The sequence below is a fragment of the Ranitomeya imitator genome, chromosome 3 (genome assembly GCF_032444005.1).
Source record: "Ranitomeya imitator isolate aRanImi1 chromosome 3, aRanImi1.pri, whole genome shotgun sequence".
In the NCBI taxonomy this organism is placed as follows: domain Eukaryota; kingdom Metazoa; phylum Chordata; class Amphibia; order Anura; family Dendrobatidae; genus Ranitomeya; species Ranitomeya imitator.
Genome location: NC_091284.1, coordinates 586818557 through 586836389, shown reverse-complemented (window position 1 = coordinate 586836389; position 17833 = coordinate 586818557). Strand labels below are relative to the sequence as shown.

General features: G+C 50.0%; 2 protein-coding genes across 4 annotated transcripts in view; one reads left to right on the top strand and one right to left on the bottom strand.

Moving 5' to 3' along the window:
• TGDS (TDP-glucose 4,6-dehydratase) overlaps positions 1 to 828 on the bottom strand; it is a 55251-nt gene extending 54423 nt beyond the window's left edge. Inside the window, exon 1 of one of the 2 annotated variants that reach the window (XM_069758047.1) lies at positions 585 to 828. In XM_069758047.1, the coding sequence (XP_069614148.1) occupies positions 585 to 655 (71 nt within the window). In that variant the 5' untranslated portion in view covers positions 656 to 828. The remainder of the gene's footprint in view (positions 1 to 584) is intronic. The other variant, XM_069758048.1, reaches the window with a different exon arrangement.
• Positions 829 to 891: 63 nt separating this feature from the next.
• GPR180 (G protein-coupled receptor 180) overlaps positions 892 to 17833 on the top strand; it is a 32291-nt gene continuing 15349 nt past the window's right edge. Inside the window, exons 1-3 of one of the 2 annotated variants that reach the window (XM_069758045.1) lie at positions 892 to 1090; positions 4806 to 4964; positions 16799 to 16999. In XM_069758045.1, the coding sequence (XP_069614146.1) occupies positions 910 to 1090; positions 4806 to 4964; positions 16799 to 16999 (541 nt within the window). In that variant the 5' untranslated portion in view covers positions 892 to 909. Of the gene's footprint in view, positions 1095 to 4805; positions 4965 to 16798; positions 17000 to 17833 lie in introns of both variants that reach the window. The other variant, XM_069758046.1, reaches the window with a different exon arrangement.

Below are 17833 nucleotides of genomic sequence, written 5' to 3'. Positions count from 1 at the left end.
GACCCCAGCCTCGCCATGTCCGGAGGAGCGGACCCCCAGTCTCGCCATGTCCGGAGGAGCGGACCCCCGGCCTCGCCATGTCCGGAGGAGCGGACCCCCAGCCTCGCCATGTCCGGAGGAGCGGACCCCCAGCCTCGCCATGTCCGGAGGAGCGGACCCCAGCCTCGCCATGTCCGGAGGAGCGGACCCCCAGTCTCGCCATGTCCGGAGGAGCGGACCCCCGGCCTCGCCATGTCCGGAGGAGCGGACCCCCAGCCTCGCCATGTCCGGAGGAGCGGACCCCCAGCCTCGCCATGTCCGGAGGAGCGGACCCCAGCCTCGCCATGTCCGGAGGAGCGGACCCCAGCCTCGCCATGTCCGGAGGAGCGGACCCCAGCCTCGCCATGTCCGGAGGAGCGGACCCCCAGCCTCGCCATGTCCGGAGGAGCGGACCCCCAGCCTCGCCATGTCCGGAGGAGCGGACCCCCAGCCTCGCCATGTCCGGAGGAGCGGACCCCCGGCCTCGCCATGTCCGGAGGAGCGGACCCCCAGCCTCGCCATGTCCGTACACTATGGCAGCGATGCTCGTCCCTGTACACACTTACATGAAGCCGGCCCCTCCGGTCACCAGTAGCCGCTTGCGGAAGCCCCCGGGAGGCTCGCGGTCACTGCTCATGTTGCGATACGGCGCCTATCACAAGGCCTGAGGAACACGACATGGGGCAGCGCCCCGTCCACTGCTCGGGTACACGTAACGCTTCTGTACAACGCACGTATGTCGCGACACTGTACTCGTCTCCAGCTGCATATTACGACAGTCAGTCGCGCTTGACGACTCTACCTGGTGTCACTTACACGTAGCCAGTGTTTCGCCGCTAGCGGATTGGTCGCACGCCATGACATCACGGCCACGCCCCGTTGACTCTGCAGATGTGGCGGCTGGCGCTGCACATGTCGCCGGGCAGTACATGGGCGGAGATGCTCGGGCTGCTGCTGGCCGTGGGGTCGCTGCTACCGCGCACGGGATGGGCGAAAACGGTGCATGGCAGTTTTGACAGTGCGCTGGCGTGGCACAGCCGGGGGCAGCACATCTTCACCTTCCTCTTCCATGGTGGGTATGTACGGTGGCAGCTGGAGACACTGGTCGTGTTGTGCAGCTCCTGGGCCTAGTGCTGGCGGCTTGTGTAGTGTCCTGCCAGTGGCTGATAACAGGGAGCAATGGCTCTAAGAATACTGAGCCCATTCAGCCGGTGTAATAAGCCAATGTTTGCCCTGTGTATAACGCTGCTCATATACAGGTCCTTCTCAAAAAATTAGCATATAGTGTTAAATTTCATTATTTACCATAATGTAATGATTACAATTAAACTTTCATATATTATAGATTCATTATCCACCAACTGAAATTTGTCAGGTCTTTTATTGTTTTAATACTGATGATTTTGGCATACAACTCCTGATAACCCAAAAAACCTGTCTCAATAAATTAGCATATTTCACCCATCCAATCAAATAAAAGTGTTTTTTAATAACAAACAAAAAAACCAACAAATAATAATGTTCAGTTATGCACTCAATACTTGGTCGGGAATCCTTTGGCAGAAATGACTGCTTCAATGCGGCGTGGCATGGAGGCAATCAGCCTGTGACACTGCTGAGATGTTATGGAGGCCCAGGATGCTTCAATAGCGGCCTTAAGCTCATCCAGAGTGTTGGGTCTTGCGTCTCTCAACTTTCTCTTCACAATATCCCACAGATTCTCTATGGGGTTCAGGTCAGGAGAGTTGGCAGGCCAATTGAGCACAGTAATACCATGGTCAGTAAACCATTTACCAGTGGTTTTGGCACTGTGAGCAGGTGCCAGGTCGTGCTGAAAAATTAAATCTTCATCTCCATAAAGCATTTCAGCCGATGGAAGCATGAAGTGCTCCAAAATCTCCTGATAGCTAGCTGCATTGACCCTGCCCTTGATGAAACACAGTGGACCAACACCAGCAGCTGACATGGCACCCCACACCATCACTGACTGTGGGTACTTGACACTGGACTTCAGGCATTTTGGCATTTCCTTCTCCCCAGTCTTCCTCCAGACTCTGGCACCTTGATTTCCGAATGACATGCAAAATTTGCTTTCATCAGAAAAAAGTACTTGGGACCACTTAGCAACAGTCCAGTGCTGCTTCTCTGTAGCTCAAAAGTGGCTTTACCTGGGGAATGCGGCACCTGTAGCCCATTTCCTGCACACGCCTGTGCACGGTGGCTCTGGATGTTTCCACACCAGACTCAGTCCACTGCTTCCTCAGGTTCCCCAAGGTCTGGAATCGGTCCTTCTCCACAATCTTCCTCAGGGTCCGGTCTCCTCTTCTCGTTGTACAGCGTTTTCTGCCACATTGTTTCCTTCCAACAGACTTACCATTGAGGTGCCTTGATACAGCACTCTGGGAACAGCCTATTTGTTGAGAAATTTCTTTCTGGGTCTTACCCTCTTGCTTGAGGGTGTCAATGATGGCCTTCTTGACATCTGTCAGGTCGCTAGTCTTACCCATGATGGGGGTTTTGAGTAATGAACCAGGCAGGGAGTTTATAAAAGCCTCAGGTATCTTTTGCATGAGTTTAGAGTTAATTAATTGATTCAGAAGATTAGGGTAATAGGTCGTTTAGAGAACCTTTTCTTGATATGCTAATTTATTGAGACAGGTTTTTTGGGTTATCAGGAGTTGTATGCCAAAATCATCAGTATTAAAACAATAAAAGACCTGACAAATTTCAGTTGGTGGATAATGAATCTATAATATATGAAAGTTTAATTGTAATCATTACATTATGGTAAATAATGAAATTTAACACTATATGCTAATTTTTTGAGAAGGACCTGTATGTGCCCCAGTGTGTAGTGTCATACGTACCCATCCTGCCCCCTAGTATCATACGTACCCATCCTGCCCCCTAGTATCATACGTACCCATCCTGCGCCCTAGTATCATACGTACCCATCCTGCCCCCTAGTATCATACGTACCCATCCTGCCCCCTAGTATCATACGTACCCATCCTGCCCCCTAGTATCATACGTACCCATCCTGCGCCCTAGTATCATACGTACCCATCCTGCGCCCTAGTATCATACGTACCCATCCTGCCCCCTAGTATCATACGTACCCATCCTGCCCCCTAGTATCATACGTACCCATCCTGCGCCCTAGTATCATACGTACCCATCCTGCCCCCTAGTATCATACGTACCCATCCTGCCCCCTAGTATCATACGTACCCATCCTGCCCCCTAGTATCATACGTACCCATCCTGCCCCCTAGTATCATACGTACCCATCCTGCCCCCTAGTATCATACGTACCCATCCTGCCCCCTAGTATCATACGTACCCATCCTGCCCCCTAGTATCATACGTACCCATCCTGCCCCCTAGTATCATACGTACCCATCCTGCCCCCTAGTATCATACGTACCCATCCTGCGCCCTAGTATCATACGTACCCATCCTGCCCCCTAGTATCATACGTACCCATCCTGCGCCCTAGTATCATACGTACCCATCCTGCCCCCTAGTATCATACGTACCCATCCTGCCCCCTAGTATCATACGTACCCATCTTGCGCCCTAGTATCATACGTACCCATCCTGCCCCCTAGTATCATACGTACCCATCCTGCGCCCTAGTATCATACGTACCCATCCTGCGCCCTAGTATCATACGTACCCATCCTGCCCCCTAGTATCATACGTACCCATCCTGCCCCCTAGTATCATACGTACCCATCCTGCCCCCTAGTATCATACGTACCCATCCTGCCCCCTAGTATCATACGTACCCATCCTGCCCCCTAGTATCATACGTACCCATCCTGCCCCCTAGTATCATACGTACCCATCCTGCCCCCTAGTATCATACGTACCCATCCTGCCCCCTAGTATCATACGTACCCATCCTGCCCCCTAGTATCATACGTACCCATCCTGCCCCCTAGTATCATACGTACCCATCCTGCGCCCTAGTATCATACGTACCCATCCTGCCCCCTAGTATCATACGTACCCATCCTGCGCCCTAGTATCATACGTACCCATCCTGCCCCCTAGTATCATACGTACCCATCCTGCCCCCTAGTATCATACGTACCCATCTTGCGCCCTAGTATCATACGTACCCATCCTGCCCCCTAGTATCATACGTACCCATCCTGCGCCCTAGTATCATACGTACCCATCCTGCGCCCTAGTATACATATAGTTACATAGTTATTAAGGTTGAAGGAAGACTATATGTCCATCTAGTTCAACCCATAGCCTAACCTAACATGCCCTAACATGTTGATCCAGAGGAAGGCAAAAAAAAACCATGTGTACGTACCCATCCTGCCCCCTAGTATCATACGTACCCATCCTGCGCCCTTGTATCATACGTACCCATCCTGCGCCCTAGTATCGTACATACACATTGTGTGCCTGGACCTCTAGTATTATACACCGGGCATTGTGGCCATTCATGTACTGAACATATAATTTTGCCCGTTAAATGCCCTTCCCATTGCAGGCAGCAACCCGAGGTGGCTTCTCTGCCTAGAGGTTGGGTTAATAGATGTCCAGTATAATGGGCACCGCTGGTTGTGCTAATCCATGATGTAAGGTGCGGCCTAATACCACATGAGACCCCTGATACAATTCACTAGGGAGGGTCACATTTTCCTTCCAGCCAATCACTATAGTAATATATATTAATATTCTGTCAGACTCCAGATCACCAGCGCTTAGTGCGATGTCATTCTTATATCTGGCGGAATAACGTCTGGTTTGCTTCTTACGGGCAGGAGAACAAGCTGTCCTGCGTGTCCGGATCAGCAATGTGGCAGCCGCAGTTGGGAAAGATGCCGCCCTGTATCTTTATCGGGATGAAGAATGGGTGAGGATGCACGGAAACATGGAAGAGTACAGCTGCCCGGAGAGACTGTCGCTCGCACAAATATCCAGTACGTACGTATAGGCTTGTTTCTCACTTGGTAGCTTGCCAGAGTCTTCACCTCCTCTGTGCCACCATGCCACTATTGATGGCCTGGCACAGGTTTTACCTGCAGAGGATGAGATTGATCTCCACAAAGTAGCATCTTTTCTGCTCTGCCGTGATGGGCTCTAATCCCATTTTTGGACAGAAATAGACACCTTCTACCTGAACTCATTGTATGCTTGTGAATAGTGCCTAGAATCATAGAAGCATAGAATGTTAGAGTTGGGAGGGACCTCCAAGGTCATCGTGTCTGCTCAGTGCAGGATTCACTAAACCATGTCAGACAGATGGCTGCCCAGTCTCTATATGAAGACTTAAATTGCAGGGAGCTCGCCCCTAGTGATAAGCGAGCATGCTCTAATCGCGTATTTTCGATGTGCTCGGAAAAAAAATGCGTGAGTCACAGCAGCTGCTCTCACGGCTGCATGTCTCGTGGTTGTTTGACAGCTGCAACACGTGCATGGATTGCCTGTTTATTATTGATAACCAGCCAAGCTAAAGCAGACAGCTACAGACTGCATCCCTCAGCAGTCAGCGTTATCTTCACCCGTTATCAAAAATAGAGGGGTAGCTAGGCATTTTTTTAACTTATTTAAATAAATTTTAAAAAACGACGTGGGATTCCCCTGATTATTTTCATAACCAGCCAAGCTAAAGCAGACAACTAGGGGCTGGTATTCTCAGACTAGGAAGGAACCATGGATATTGGCCCTCCCCGGCCTTAAAATTGCAGCCCACAGCCACTCGCATCTATTAGATATTCCAATTCTGATGCTTTGCACAGCTCTTCCCACTCGGGGTAATAGTATTGGGGTTGATGTCAGCTTTGTAATGTCAACTGACATCAAGCCCAGGGGTATATAATGGATAGGCGCCTATAGTACACCCCCCATTACTAACCCCATAGTCAAATTTAATAGAGACACAGAGTAAAGTTATTTAACTGTAATAAACACACAAATTCCTTTTTTTGAAATAAAAACTCCCCGACCCTTTTTTTTACCCATTTATTTCACAAAGATAAAAAAGCAAAGTTATACTTATCTTTTCACCGATAATCCATTACTGGCCATGGCCCACGACGATCCGGATGGTTTGGAGAGCACCACGCCAGCCGGAACACGCGGAGCTGAGCGTGAGAAGCTCTGCTTGTGACCGGTGGTGACATCATTAACCCCTCTCTGACCTTAGACGTACTATCCCGTCGAGGTGCCCTGGGCCTATCTGACCCTCTGGGATAGTACATCATAGCGATCGGCCACGCTCACGGGGGAGCGTGGCCGGGTGTCAGCTGCCTATCGCATCTGACATCCGGCACTATGTGCCAGGAGGACCGCCCCCCGCACACCGCGATCAAACATGATCGCGATGTGCAGGGAAGCGTCGCGCAGGGAGGGGGCTCCCTGCGGGCTTCCCTGAGACCCCTGCAGCAACGCGATGTGATCGCGTTGCTGCGAGGGTCTCCTACCTCCTTCCTCGCTGCAGGCCCCGGATCCAAGATGGCCGCGGCATCCGGGTCCTGCAGGGAGGGAGGTGTCTTCACAGAGCCTGCTCAGAGCAGGCACTGTGAAGCCTGCACTGCTCGAAGTCAGATCAGTGATCTGACAGAGTGCTGTGCAAACTGTCAGATCACCGATCTGTGATGTCCCTCCCTGGGGCAAAGTAAAAAAGTAAAAAAAAAAATTTCCAAATGTGTAAAAAAAAAAAAAAAAAAGTTATTCCCATAAATTAAAGTACACATATTTAGTATCGCCGCGTCCGTAACGACCCCACCTATAAAACTGGCCCACTAGTTAACCCCTTCAGTAAACACTGTAAGAAAAAAAAAAAGAGGCAAAAAACAACGCTTTATTATCATACCGCCGAACAAAAAGTGGAATAACACGCGATCAAAAAGACAGATATAAATAACCATGGTACCGCTGAAAACGTCATCTTGTCCCGCAAAAAACGAGCCGCCATACAGCATCATCAGCAAAAAAAAAAAAAAGTTATAATCCTCAGAATAAAGCGATGCCAAAATAATTATTTTTTCTATAAAATAGTTTTTATCGTATAAAAGCGCCAAAACATAAAAAAATAATATAAATGAGGTATCGCTGTAATTATACTGACCCGAAGAATAAAACTGCTTTATCCATTTTACCAAACGCGGAACCGTATAAACGCCTCCCCCAAAAGAAATTCATGAATAGCTGGTTTTTGGTCATTCTGCCTCACAAAAATCGGAATAAAAAGCGATCAAAAAATGTCACGTGCCCGAAAATGTTACCAATAAAAACGTCAACTCGTCCCGCAAAAAACAAGACCTCACATGACTCTGTGGACTCAAATATGGAAAAATTTTAGCTCTCAAAATGTGGTAACGCAAAAAATATTTTTTGCAATAAAAAGAGTCTTTCAGTGTGTGACGGCTGCCAATCATAAAAATCCGCTAAAAAAAACGCTATAAAAGTAAATCAAACCCCCCTGATCCCCCTTAGTTAGGGAAAAATTAAAAAAATGTATTTATTTCCATTTTCCCATTAGGGTTAGGGTTAAGGCTACAGTTAGGGTTGGGGCTAAAGTTAGGGTTTGGATTACATTTACGGTTGGGAATAGGGTTAGGATTAGGGTTTAGGGTTAGGGGTGTGTCAGGGTTAGGGGTGTGGTTAGGGTTACTGTTGGGATTAGGGTTAGGGGTGTGTTTGGATTAGGGTTTCAGTTATAATTGGGGGTTTCCACTGTTTAGGCACATCAGGGGCTCTCCAAACGCGACATGGCGTCCGATCTCAATTCCAGCCAATTCTGCGTTGAAAAAGTAAAACAGTGCTCTTTCCTTTCCGAGCTCTCCTGTGTGCCCAAACAGGGGTTTACCCCAACATATCGGGTATCAGCGTACTCAGGACAAATTGGACAACAAATTTTGGGGTCCAATTTCTCATGTTACCCTTTGGAAAATACAAAACTGGGGGCTAAAAAATAATTTTTGTAGGAAAAAAAAGGATTTTTTATTTTCACGGCTCTGCGTTATAAACTGTAGTGAAACACTTGGGGGTTCAAAGTTCTCACAACACATCTAGATAAGTTCCTTGAGGGGTCTAGTTTCCAATATGGGGTCACTTGTGGGGGGTTTCTACTGTTTAGGTACATTAGGGGCTCTGCAAACGCAATGTGACGCCTGCAGACCAATCCATCTAAGTCTGCATTCCAAATGATGCTCCTTCCCTTCCGAGCCCTCCCATGCACCCAAACGGTGGTCCCCCCCCCCCACATATCGGGTATCAGCGTACTCAGGACAAATTGGACAACAACATTTAGGGTCCAATTTCTCCTGTTAACCTTGGAAAAATACAAAACTGGGGGCTAAAAAATAATTTTTGTGGGAAAAAAATTTTGTTTTATTTTTATGGCTCTGCATTATAAACTTCTTTGAAGCGCTTGGTGGGTCAAAGTGCTCACCACACATCCAGATAAGTTACTTAGGGGGTCTACTTTCCAAAATGGTGTCACTTGTGGGGGGTTTCAATGTTTAGGCACATCAGGAGCTCTCCAAATGCAACATGGCATCCCATCTCAATTCCTGTGAATTTTGCATTGAAAAGTCAAACGGCGCTCCTTCCCTTCCGAGCTCTATCATGTGCCCAAACAGTGGTTTACCCCCACATATGGGGTATCAGCGTACTCAGGACAAATTGTACAACAACTTTTGGGGTCCATTTTCTCCTGTTACCCTTGGTAAAATAAAACAAATTGGAGCTGAAGTAAATTTTTTGTGAAAAAAAGTTAAATGTTCATTTTTATTTAAACATTCCAAAAATTCCTGTGAAACACCTGAAGGGTTAATAAACTTCTTGAATGTGGTTTTGAGCACCTTGAGGGGTGCAGTTTTTAGGATGGTGTCACACTTGGGTATTTTCTATCATATAGACCCCTCAAAATGATTTCAAATGAGATGTGGTCCCTAAAAAATAATGGTGTTGTAAAAAATGAGAAATTGCTGGTTAACTTTTAACCCTTATAACTCCCTAACGAAAAAAAAATTTCGGTTCAAAAATTGTGCTGATGTAAAGTAGACATGTGGGATATGTTACTTATTAAGTATTTTGTGTGACATATCTCTGTGATTTAATTGCATAAAAAATTCAAAGTTGGAAAATTGCGAAATTTTCCAAATTTTTGCCAAATTTCCGTTTTTTTCACAAACGCAGGTAATATTAAATAAATTTTACCACTATCATGAAGTACAATATGTCACGAGAAAACAGTGTCAGAATCACCAGGATCCATTGAAGCGTTCCAGAGTTTTAACCTCATAAAGGGACAGTGGTCAGAATTGTAAATATTGGCCCGGTCATTGACGTGCAAACCACCCTTGGGGGTAAAGGGGTTAAGGCTACCGCTGGTCACATGCATCGCATCTTGCTCTGCTCAGTGTGTGCCAACTGGCGTGGCGAGCGGTTGCATCACTGATGTGATCTCTCTCCAAAACAACCGAATCGTCTTGGGACATGAGCATTACTGGATTGACTGTGGGGTTAGTAATGGGGGGGTCTTATAGATGCATCTCCAGGGTCTGGCTCAGGTGGGCAGGGTTTTGTCCTCTGGACACTGGAATTTTATGCCCAGTTAGAGCCATTCAGAGAATTTAGGGGCTCTCATCTCACTGGGGTACTAGATCCTGTCATTCACAGCAGGGAGCTGCCTCCTTGTCTCCGTTGACAGGCGACACTTCACTACATAGCAGGGAAACATTTATAAGATTATCTCGGCACAGGAACATTATTTCTCTATCGCCTTTCATTGGGGGACACAGGAACCATGGGGTGTATGCTGCTGCCACTAGGAGGCTGACACTATGCAAATAAAAAAGTTAGCTCCTCCTCTGCAGTGTACACCCTACCGACAGGAAGTAGGATATCCAGTTTAGCTTAGTGTCAGTAGGAGGTGGACACGGGTCTTTCATTAGACCCTTATCTACCTCAATGTGCGTCGTTTCTTTTCAGGTTTTTCCGGAGGGATACAGGGTGAACAGTCACACCTGTAGTCCCACAATGCGGACTATGAGTACGGCGTGTACTGCCACCCCGTATCCTCATAGATCCCTCTCCAGGACCAAGATCCTAGCACACAAGCGTGCTCAGAAGTCCGGTCCTGGCTCCGTCCCCCACCCACTCGCCCACCAGAGCCTGTCGGTTGCGGAGACGAGGACGTCCATCAGCTCCCTGGACGTCTCATTCCTCTTCAGGTTAGTAACGGCGTGGGATGTTTAAGGTGAGTATTTTCCCCTTTCCATTCCATCCCATCCCATACAGATCTTCAAAGGGGGGATCCCACTGGTCGTCTCCCGTTGCACGGGCAGCTGCACACAGTTGCAGGGGCCTTATTTTCTGCGCACACGGGCCGAGATCCCTTTACCGCGCGGCGGCCGTGCTCTTTCTGTCTGCCGCGCCGCTTCCATAGCTGCGGCCGTTCTGCCTCCTGTTCCGGCGCGGCGGCCTTTCCAGGCTACCGCGCCGCTTCTGGCCCCTGCGACTGCACGATTCCGGCCGCCCTTAGCGGCTCCGCTGCCATCTGTGCCAGCGCGGCGGCCTTTGCAGGCCACCGCGCCGCTTCGGGCCCCTGCGACCGCACGATTCCGGCCGCCCTTAGCGGCTCCCCTGCCATCTGTGCCAGCGCGGCGGCTTCGGGCCCCTGCAGCCGCGATGCCTTTGTCCCAGGCTGCCGCGCCGCTTCCTACCCGCGGCGCACAGCTCCGGCGCCGCGGTCTTGCACCGGTGGATGCCGGCCTCTAATTTAGCCCCCGGCTTCACCCGGGGCCTACTTCCGGCCGCGACTCCGCCACTTCCTCCTTATATCGGGCGGGCTTTTCTCCCGCCCGACTGGTTCAAGTCGGTGAGCTCCGCCCACCAGCGCCATCCTGGCGGTTAGCCCCGCCCACTTTCTCCTGCGCCCCTGAAGTGGTTTTTCGGCACCAGGACCGCCTTGCGCTGGCTCCTCAAAGCGCATAGCCTGGCGTCCTCATCCCTTGCGGCTCAGCATTGCAGCCGGTCCCGGACAGAAGAGTGTCCCAGAAGTCTGCTCTGTCTGCCTGCACCCCTGCGTTAAGGACCATCGACATCATGAGGTGCAGCTTTCCATCCATCACCTGTCGTGAGTAGCTCTGCTGCAGCCTGACACTCTCCTCTGCTTTCCTGTCCCCTAACCTTCTGGCTTCTTCAGGGATCCTTCGCCATTTCTAATCTTAAGGGAAGTCGCTTTTGTCCTCCCTCTTCTGCCTTAGTCTATCACTTCGCGTGTTCGCCTTATGCCCACCGCAGCGTCTGCCGTGAGTAGCTCTGTACCGCAGACTGATACTCTCCCCTTCTGATTTTTTCCTCGGACCCGTTCGGTCTAACTTTAAGGGAGGTCGCTTCCGGCCTCCTACCTTTTCTCAGGCAGGCCTGCAGCAACCCACATTATGCTCACCGCCCAGGACCCCCCCTGCTGCTCCACATCAGAGCAAAGTCCCCATCCTCTCTGTCTCTATCAGTAGCGGATCTCACACGGGTGTCCCAGACCGTTGTGTCCATGCCTGATCGGTTGCCCCTTGCAGACTTCCGTAGTAGCCAGCGGGTCGCAAGAAGCTCCGTCCGAGACTTCTAATACAGGCCGCGAAAGATCCAGACAGGAACGCCGGTCTGAGTTCTCTTCTCGGTCCATTTCGCCCCACGGTCCTTCTCTGTGGTCGACTTCCCCCTGGTTTTTTTCCCTCTGAGTCAGGCGAGGCTTTCTCTGATGCGCCTTCGGAGGATAATTTGGGGCCGGATTCGAACCAAATCGCTAACATGAGGGATATGGTTCAAAGCCTCATTGGAGCGACCAATCAGACCTGTGGCATCAAAGATTCCTCTACGATACCCGCAGATCAGGCGGTTTCGTTTAGACGGTCTAAACTACCTCCCAAGGTATTTGCTCCTCATCCTGAATTCGAGGAGCTTCTGGCCAGAGAAAGAGCGAATTCGACCAGATGTTCTCAAAGAGACAAGCGTCTTGGAGTCTCATATCTCTTTCCTCCGGATCTCATTGCCAACCGGAATGAGAGGCGTTAGAGAACGACCTCTCCCCCTGTGGATCCGTCGGCTGCTAGACTTGCCACCAACACAGTCCTTACGCTGTCCGGTGGGGCGGCTCTGAAAGATTCCATCGATAGGTTCATGGAATCCTTCGTGAAGTCGGCTTTCGAAACTGCCGCATCATCCCAATGCCCAGCTTTGGCTTCCACTTGGGTTTCGAAGTCTGTATCCGAGGGGCTAAACAACTCCGTTGGGGCATTCAAGCTGGAGCTCCATCAGGCCGGCTGGCGGAACTTGCCACCCAGATTACTCACGCCGGAGAATAATTTGTTCCCTGGACGTCGCGTCTTCTGCCGCACAGGCGCCCAGTAATGTTGTTGCCAGCCGTCGCACTGTTTGGCTCAAGAGTCATCAAAGAAGTCCCTTACGAGCCTGCCTTTTCAAGGTTCACGTCCTTTCAGTTCCAAGCTGGACCAAATTATTAAGGACGCCACTGGCGGCACCAGTCCCCTTCTCCAGACCTCGACTACTTCCCCTTAGGCGGCTACTTCGGTCTTTTCGACCTTTTTCGTAGTTTCGCGGCATCAGATTCCTCTTCGCAACAGCAGAGGCCACAGGCACGTTAAGAGAAGAAGGTATTCTTCGACTCACTCTTTCCTGGCGTGCCCGCTACTCCTAAAGTGGATTCTCCAGGTCCTGGACTGGAAGTTCCACCAAGGCATGACCCACGACTAGACCCCAGCCCGTTTCTCAGGCTGGGCAACCGTCTCCTGTTCCTCAGGGACGTCTGGGTCTCCTCAGTAGAGGACGCATGGGCCAAGGCACTTGTATCCTCTAGATACAAAATCTTCATTTCACGGTCCTGGGATCGTGTTCTTCGAATCCCAACCTCCAAGAGACCCCGCTCTGGTCCCGGGTTTCTTTACAGCCATTGTTTCCCTCCTTAAATCCGGGGTAATCGTTCCCGTACCAGAACAGGAACGGTTCACAGGCTTCTCTTCGAATCTTTTTGTACTGACAGAGGATGATAAGGTTCGTCCCAGTCTGGATCTCAATTTACTGAACAGGAAGTTTCGTCGGAGACACTTCAGAATGATATTCCCTCGTTCAGCAATCGTTTCCATGGAGGCTCAGGAATTTCGGTTTCTGGCTCCCGAAAGTCTATCCATCTTTCCTGACATTCTAGCTGTTGCGTGTGGCTCGTCAACAGGAAGAAGTTCCGTCTTGTTCAGCGCCTCGTATCTCCGGGCATGTTCTTCGACACTTGTCGGACCAGAGTCTTCCTTCCCGAAGACAGGATATCCCTCCTTTGTCAGGAAGTTCGCTTGCTCCAGGGTTTTCGGCTCCCCTCCTTTCCGATGGGCCTTAAAGGCCCTAAGGTGGTTAGTTGCAACATCGGAAGTAATTTTCCCTTCGCCCGCTTCATTCAAGACTTCTTCAGCAGGCTATTCTATCACAGGGGACAGGTCTTCTCCCTGCATCGTCCGATCCGGCTTTCTCCCGGGTCAAACGGTTCCTCGACTGGTGGCCGAGGTCACTTCTCTTATCCCAGAGTAGATCCTTCACAGCATATCCTTCCTTCCAGTTCCCTGGCAGGTGGTGACGACGGACGCCAGCTCGCTCGGCGGAGGCGCGGGGCTTTGTCTCCTGTTCTTTCAGGGTTGTTGGTCGGCGCAGGAGTCCTCTTTGCCGATCAATGTCCTCGAGTTCCGGATTATGTTTCTGTCTTTCCTTCACTGGGTAAGGATTCTCAGCAGCCTGCCAATTCGAATCCAGACAGACAATGACACAGCAGTGGCATATGTCTACCACCAGGGGTGGACTCTGCATTCTCTGGCCTCGGCCGAGATTCCAGGATCCTCCTTTGGACAGAGGCAACGGTCCTGGTGAGCTCCGCAGTGCATGTCCCCGGCGTGGACATTTAGGCCGCCGACTTCCTCGGCCGCGAGAGCCTCGCGGCAGGGGAATGGTACTTCAGGAGGTTTCCTATCGGATTGCTCTTCGATGGGGGACTCCAAAGGTGGACTTCATGGCGTCCCGATTGAACAGGAAGGTCCCTCGGGTCGGCCCAGGGTCCCGTGATCCTCTCACAGTGGTGTTGACACTCTGGCCATTCCTTGGTCGCAGTTCGTGCTCCCCTATCGGTTCCCACGCCTTCCCTTTCCAAGCTGTCGAAAAAGATCAAGGCTGGATGGGTGCCGGTCATTCTGATCGTCCCGGATTGGCCCAGGAGGTCTTTTTTTTCAGACATCGTCAATCTTCTCGCGGACACCCCTGGTGCCTTCCCAACGGACCCGATCTGCTGTCTCGGGGTCCGATCTGCCACCCGAATTATCTGTCGCTCAGTTTAACGGCGTGGCTGTGGACTCCACAGTTCTAAGAGCGTCCGTCCTTTCGGCCCAGATGAGTCACTCTATAATCCAGGCTGGGAAGCCTTCGTCTTCTTCCAGGATCTACTATCGTACCTGGAAGGCTTACTTTCGTTGATGCGAGTCCAACTGCTTTTCACCTATGTCCTTTTTCCCTGCCTTCCATTTCGTTTTCCTTCAGGCAGGACTGGATTCGGGCTTCACTCTCAGTTCCCTAAAGGGCCAGGTTCCTGCACTCTTCTTCCCTTTAAGAAGACGTTATCTTCTCAGCCACAGGTTAAGACCTTCCTTCAAGGAGTAGCCCACGCTGTCCCTCTGTACAGGGCCTCTGTGGATTCATGGGATTTAAAGGTTGTGTTGGTTGTTCTTAGGGGTTCCCCGCTTTGAGCCTCTCAGGGAGTTTTCCCTGTCAGTTCTATCTCGGAAGGTGGCTTTTCTCAGGTCCATCTCTTCGATCCGCCGCATTTTTGAGTTGGCGCCCATTTCTTGCCGACCTCCTTTCTTGATTTTTCCACCAGGACAAGGTGGTCCCAGGCCTCCGCCTTCCTTCCTTTTTCGAGGTGGTTTTCATCTTTCCACCTCAACGAGGATATCGTTCTACCTTTTCCTTTTTGTCCAGCTCCGACTTATCCTCTGGAGCGATTGTTGAACAGGCTGGGCCTCGTCAGGGCAGTGAGGAGCTCCCTGGCTAGCACGGCCGCTTTACCAAAGATGGATTCTCTTTTCGCAATCCCTAATGGCGTGCGTAGAGGCCTGCCGGCTTCCAAGGCGACTATTGCTCGCTCTATCAGAACGGCAATTTTGGAAGCTTACCGGGTCAAGAACAAGAGTGCCCCCTCCTGAGATAAAGGCTCACTCTACCCGGGCAGTCGGCGCTTCCAGTGCGGTACGTCACGGGGCTTTCGCCGACGGCTTTGCAAAGCGGCAACCTGGTCTTCCATCCACACTTTTCGCCGAACTACGGCGGACTCCAGCCTAGGCAGAAGGATCCTGCAGGCGTCAGTGGTGAGTCCTCGGACCTGATGGAAGTCTGTTTTTCCCACCCCAGGGACTGCTTTGGGACGTCCCATGGTTCCTGTGTCCCCCAATGAAAGGCGATAGAGAAAACAGGATTTTTGGTTGCTTACCGTAAAATCTGTTTCTCGGAGCCTTCATTGGGGGACACAGCACCCTCCCAAGTTGAACAGCTCTGTTTACTGTATACGTTTGAGTTGTTTAAACACTCTGAGTGTTTGAAACTGTTAATCTATGGAGCGCCGTGGAATTTGTTGGCACCATGTAGATAAAGTTTATTATTATTATATTATTATTATTCTTTCTCTTTTACACGTTGCTTCTCCTACTGCTTTCTCACTAACTGAATATCCTACTTCCTGTCGGTAGGGTGTACACTGCAGAGGAGGAGCTAACTTTTTTATTTGCATAGTGTCAGCCTCCTAGTGGCAGCAGCATACACCCCATGGTTCCTGTGTCCCCCAATGAAGGCTCTGAGAAACAGATTTTACGGTAAGCAACCAAAAATCCTGTTTTTTAACACATCCAAGTGTGAAATGTATTATTATTCCAAGATCTATTGATTTAAAATGAACTTTGTTCATGGGAAAACCCTTTTAAATAACTATCATATTTAACCCCAGCCTGACCCTAGAGCTGTTCTTCCAATGCAGTCAGAGGCCCTAGATAAATTGTTCAGTCTGCTGCAGTCTCTTCAGTACTCCCCCGTATACAGGAGCTCTTGCTCTGTCCACCACTCCTGGGTTCTCTAGGATGGCTTACTGCCCCGAGAACATAAGGGTTGGCAGTCCGAAGCATGGCGGCTCCTTATCGCTCCTGGCATCATCTGCAGAGGAGAGTCAGGAGGTCCCCATACACATTAGTCTGATGGCCGATTGGGGCAGGTTTCGGCTGGTGTTGGCCTAATGTGTATGGGGCCTTCAGGCTATTATCATGTAGGGTTTTCCTTCTGTAAAACATGTCGGGGAAAGCTTTCTACGTCTCGGTTTTGTGGCGCTATGCTGCCATGCAGTGACATCCATCCATAATGGAAGGCTGTGGCTCATGTCGTACAGTAGCATTTGTCTCCCATAGGCCCTAGAATAATATTCAGCCTGGAATAGCATTTATACAGTATGGAATAGAGCAGCTGCCATCTGGTACAATGTGCACAGCAGATACGGCGAGAGAAGCCGAGCTGCAGAACCAGGTTGTCCAAATTCCGCCACACTGAAACATTAATTGTCCTATTCTATGTTATCAGGTACTGGAATTGGTACATTTGGTAATCCGGCACCTCCTCTCCGATCTCCCAGCCTGTGTGTAGCCACGAACTGAAGAGCGCTGCCACTTTAGCGGCTTGTATTGCCACTGATATTTACACTTCCTTCTTTTTTTTTCAGTTCCTTTGAACCAAACTGAGTATAACTACACTCTGCCACAGACCACCTCTCCTGTAGCGTGGTACGCCATATATGTGGACAAGTACACCTGTCTGATGAGCTATGAGGACCCGCGGACAGATGAGATCACATTTCAGGTCACCTTGTTGAATCCCGATTCTGCTGGGAATCCTTTTGATCATTTTGGAGCAGATGAGTCCGGTAAGGGTCGATGTACATGAACTGATTTACCGGACTGTAGACGTTTCTATGTAAATGTGAACAGTCTATAACTTTATACATAGTTGGAGGATACCCAGAAATCAAGGGCCTCCGCTACTCCGCGACTTGATGTGGCAATACTGATTGATTTTAACTATTTAGCTACCGCTGCAGTACTTTGACTTGTGTGTAGTTGGGTGGACTGCAGCTGCCACTTAAGGCCGGGATCACACGACCGTCGATCCTCTACAGCAGGGGTGTCGAACTGCATTCCTCGAGGACTGCAAACAGGTAATGTTTTCAGGATTTCCTTGTACTGCACAGGTGATAATTTAATCACCAACTCATTATTTGTGTAGGTGATTAAATTATCACCTGTGTAGTACAAGGAAATCCTGAAAACATGACCTGTTTGCAGCCCTCAAGGAATGCAGTTTGACAGCCCTGCTCTACAGCGAGACAATGTGGTGATTTATGCTAATGCCACTCTGATCAAGCATGAGCGAATCGGATCACAGGTACAGAGAAGATGGAGAACTTAATTTCTCCATTGTCTCTGAGAATACATCTGATTATTATTATTATTATTTATTGTTATAGCGCCATTTATTCCATGGCGCTTTACATGTGAGGAGGGTATACATAATAAAAACAAGTACAATAATCTTAAACAATACAAGTCATAACTGATACAGGAGGAGAGAGGACCCTGCCCGCGAGGGCCCACAATCTACAATGGATGGGTGAGAATACAGTAGGTGAGGGTAGAGCTGGTCATGCAGCGGTTTGGTGGATCGGTGGTTACTGCAGGTTGTAGGCTTGTCGGAGGAGGTG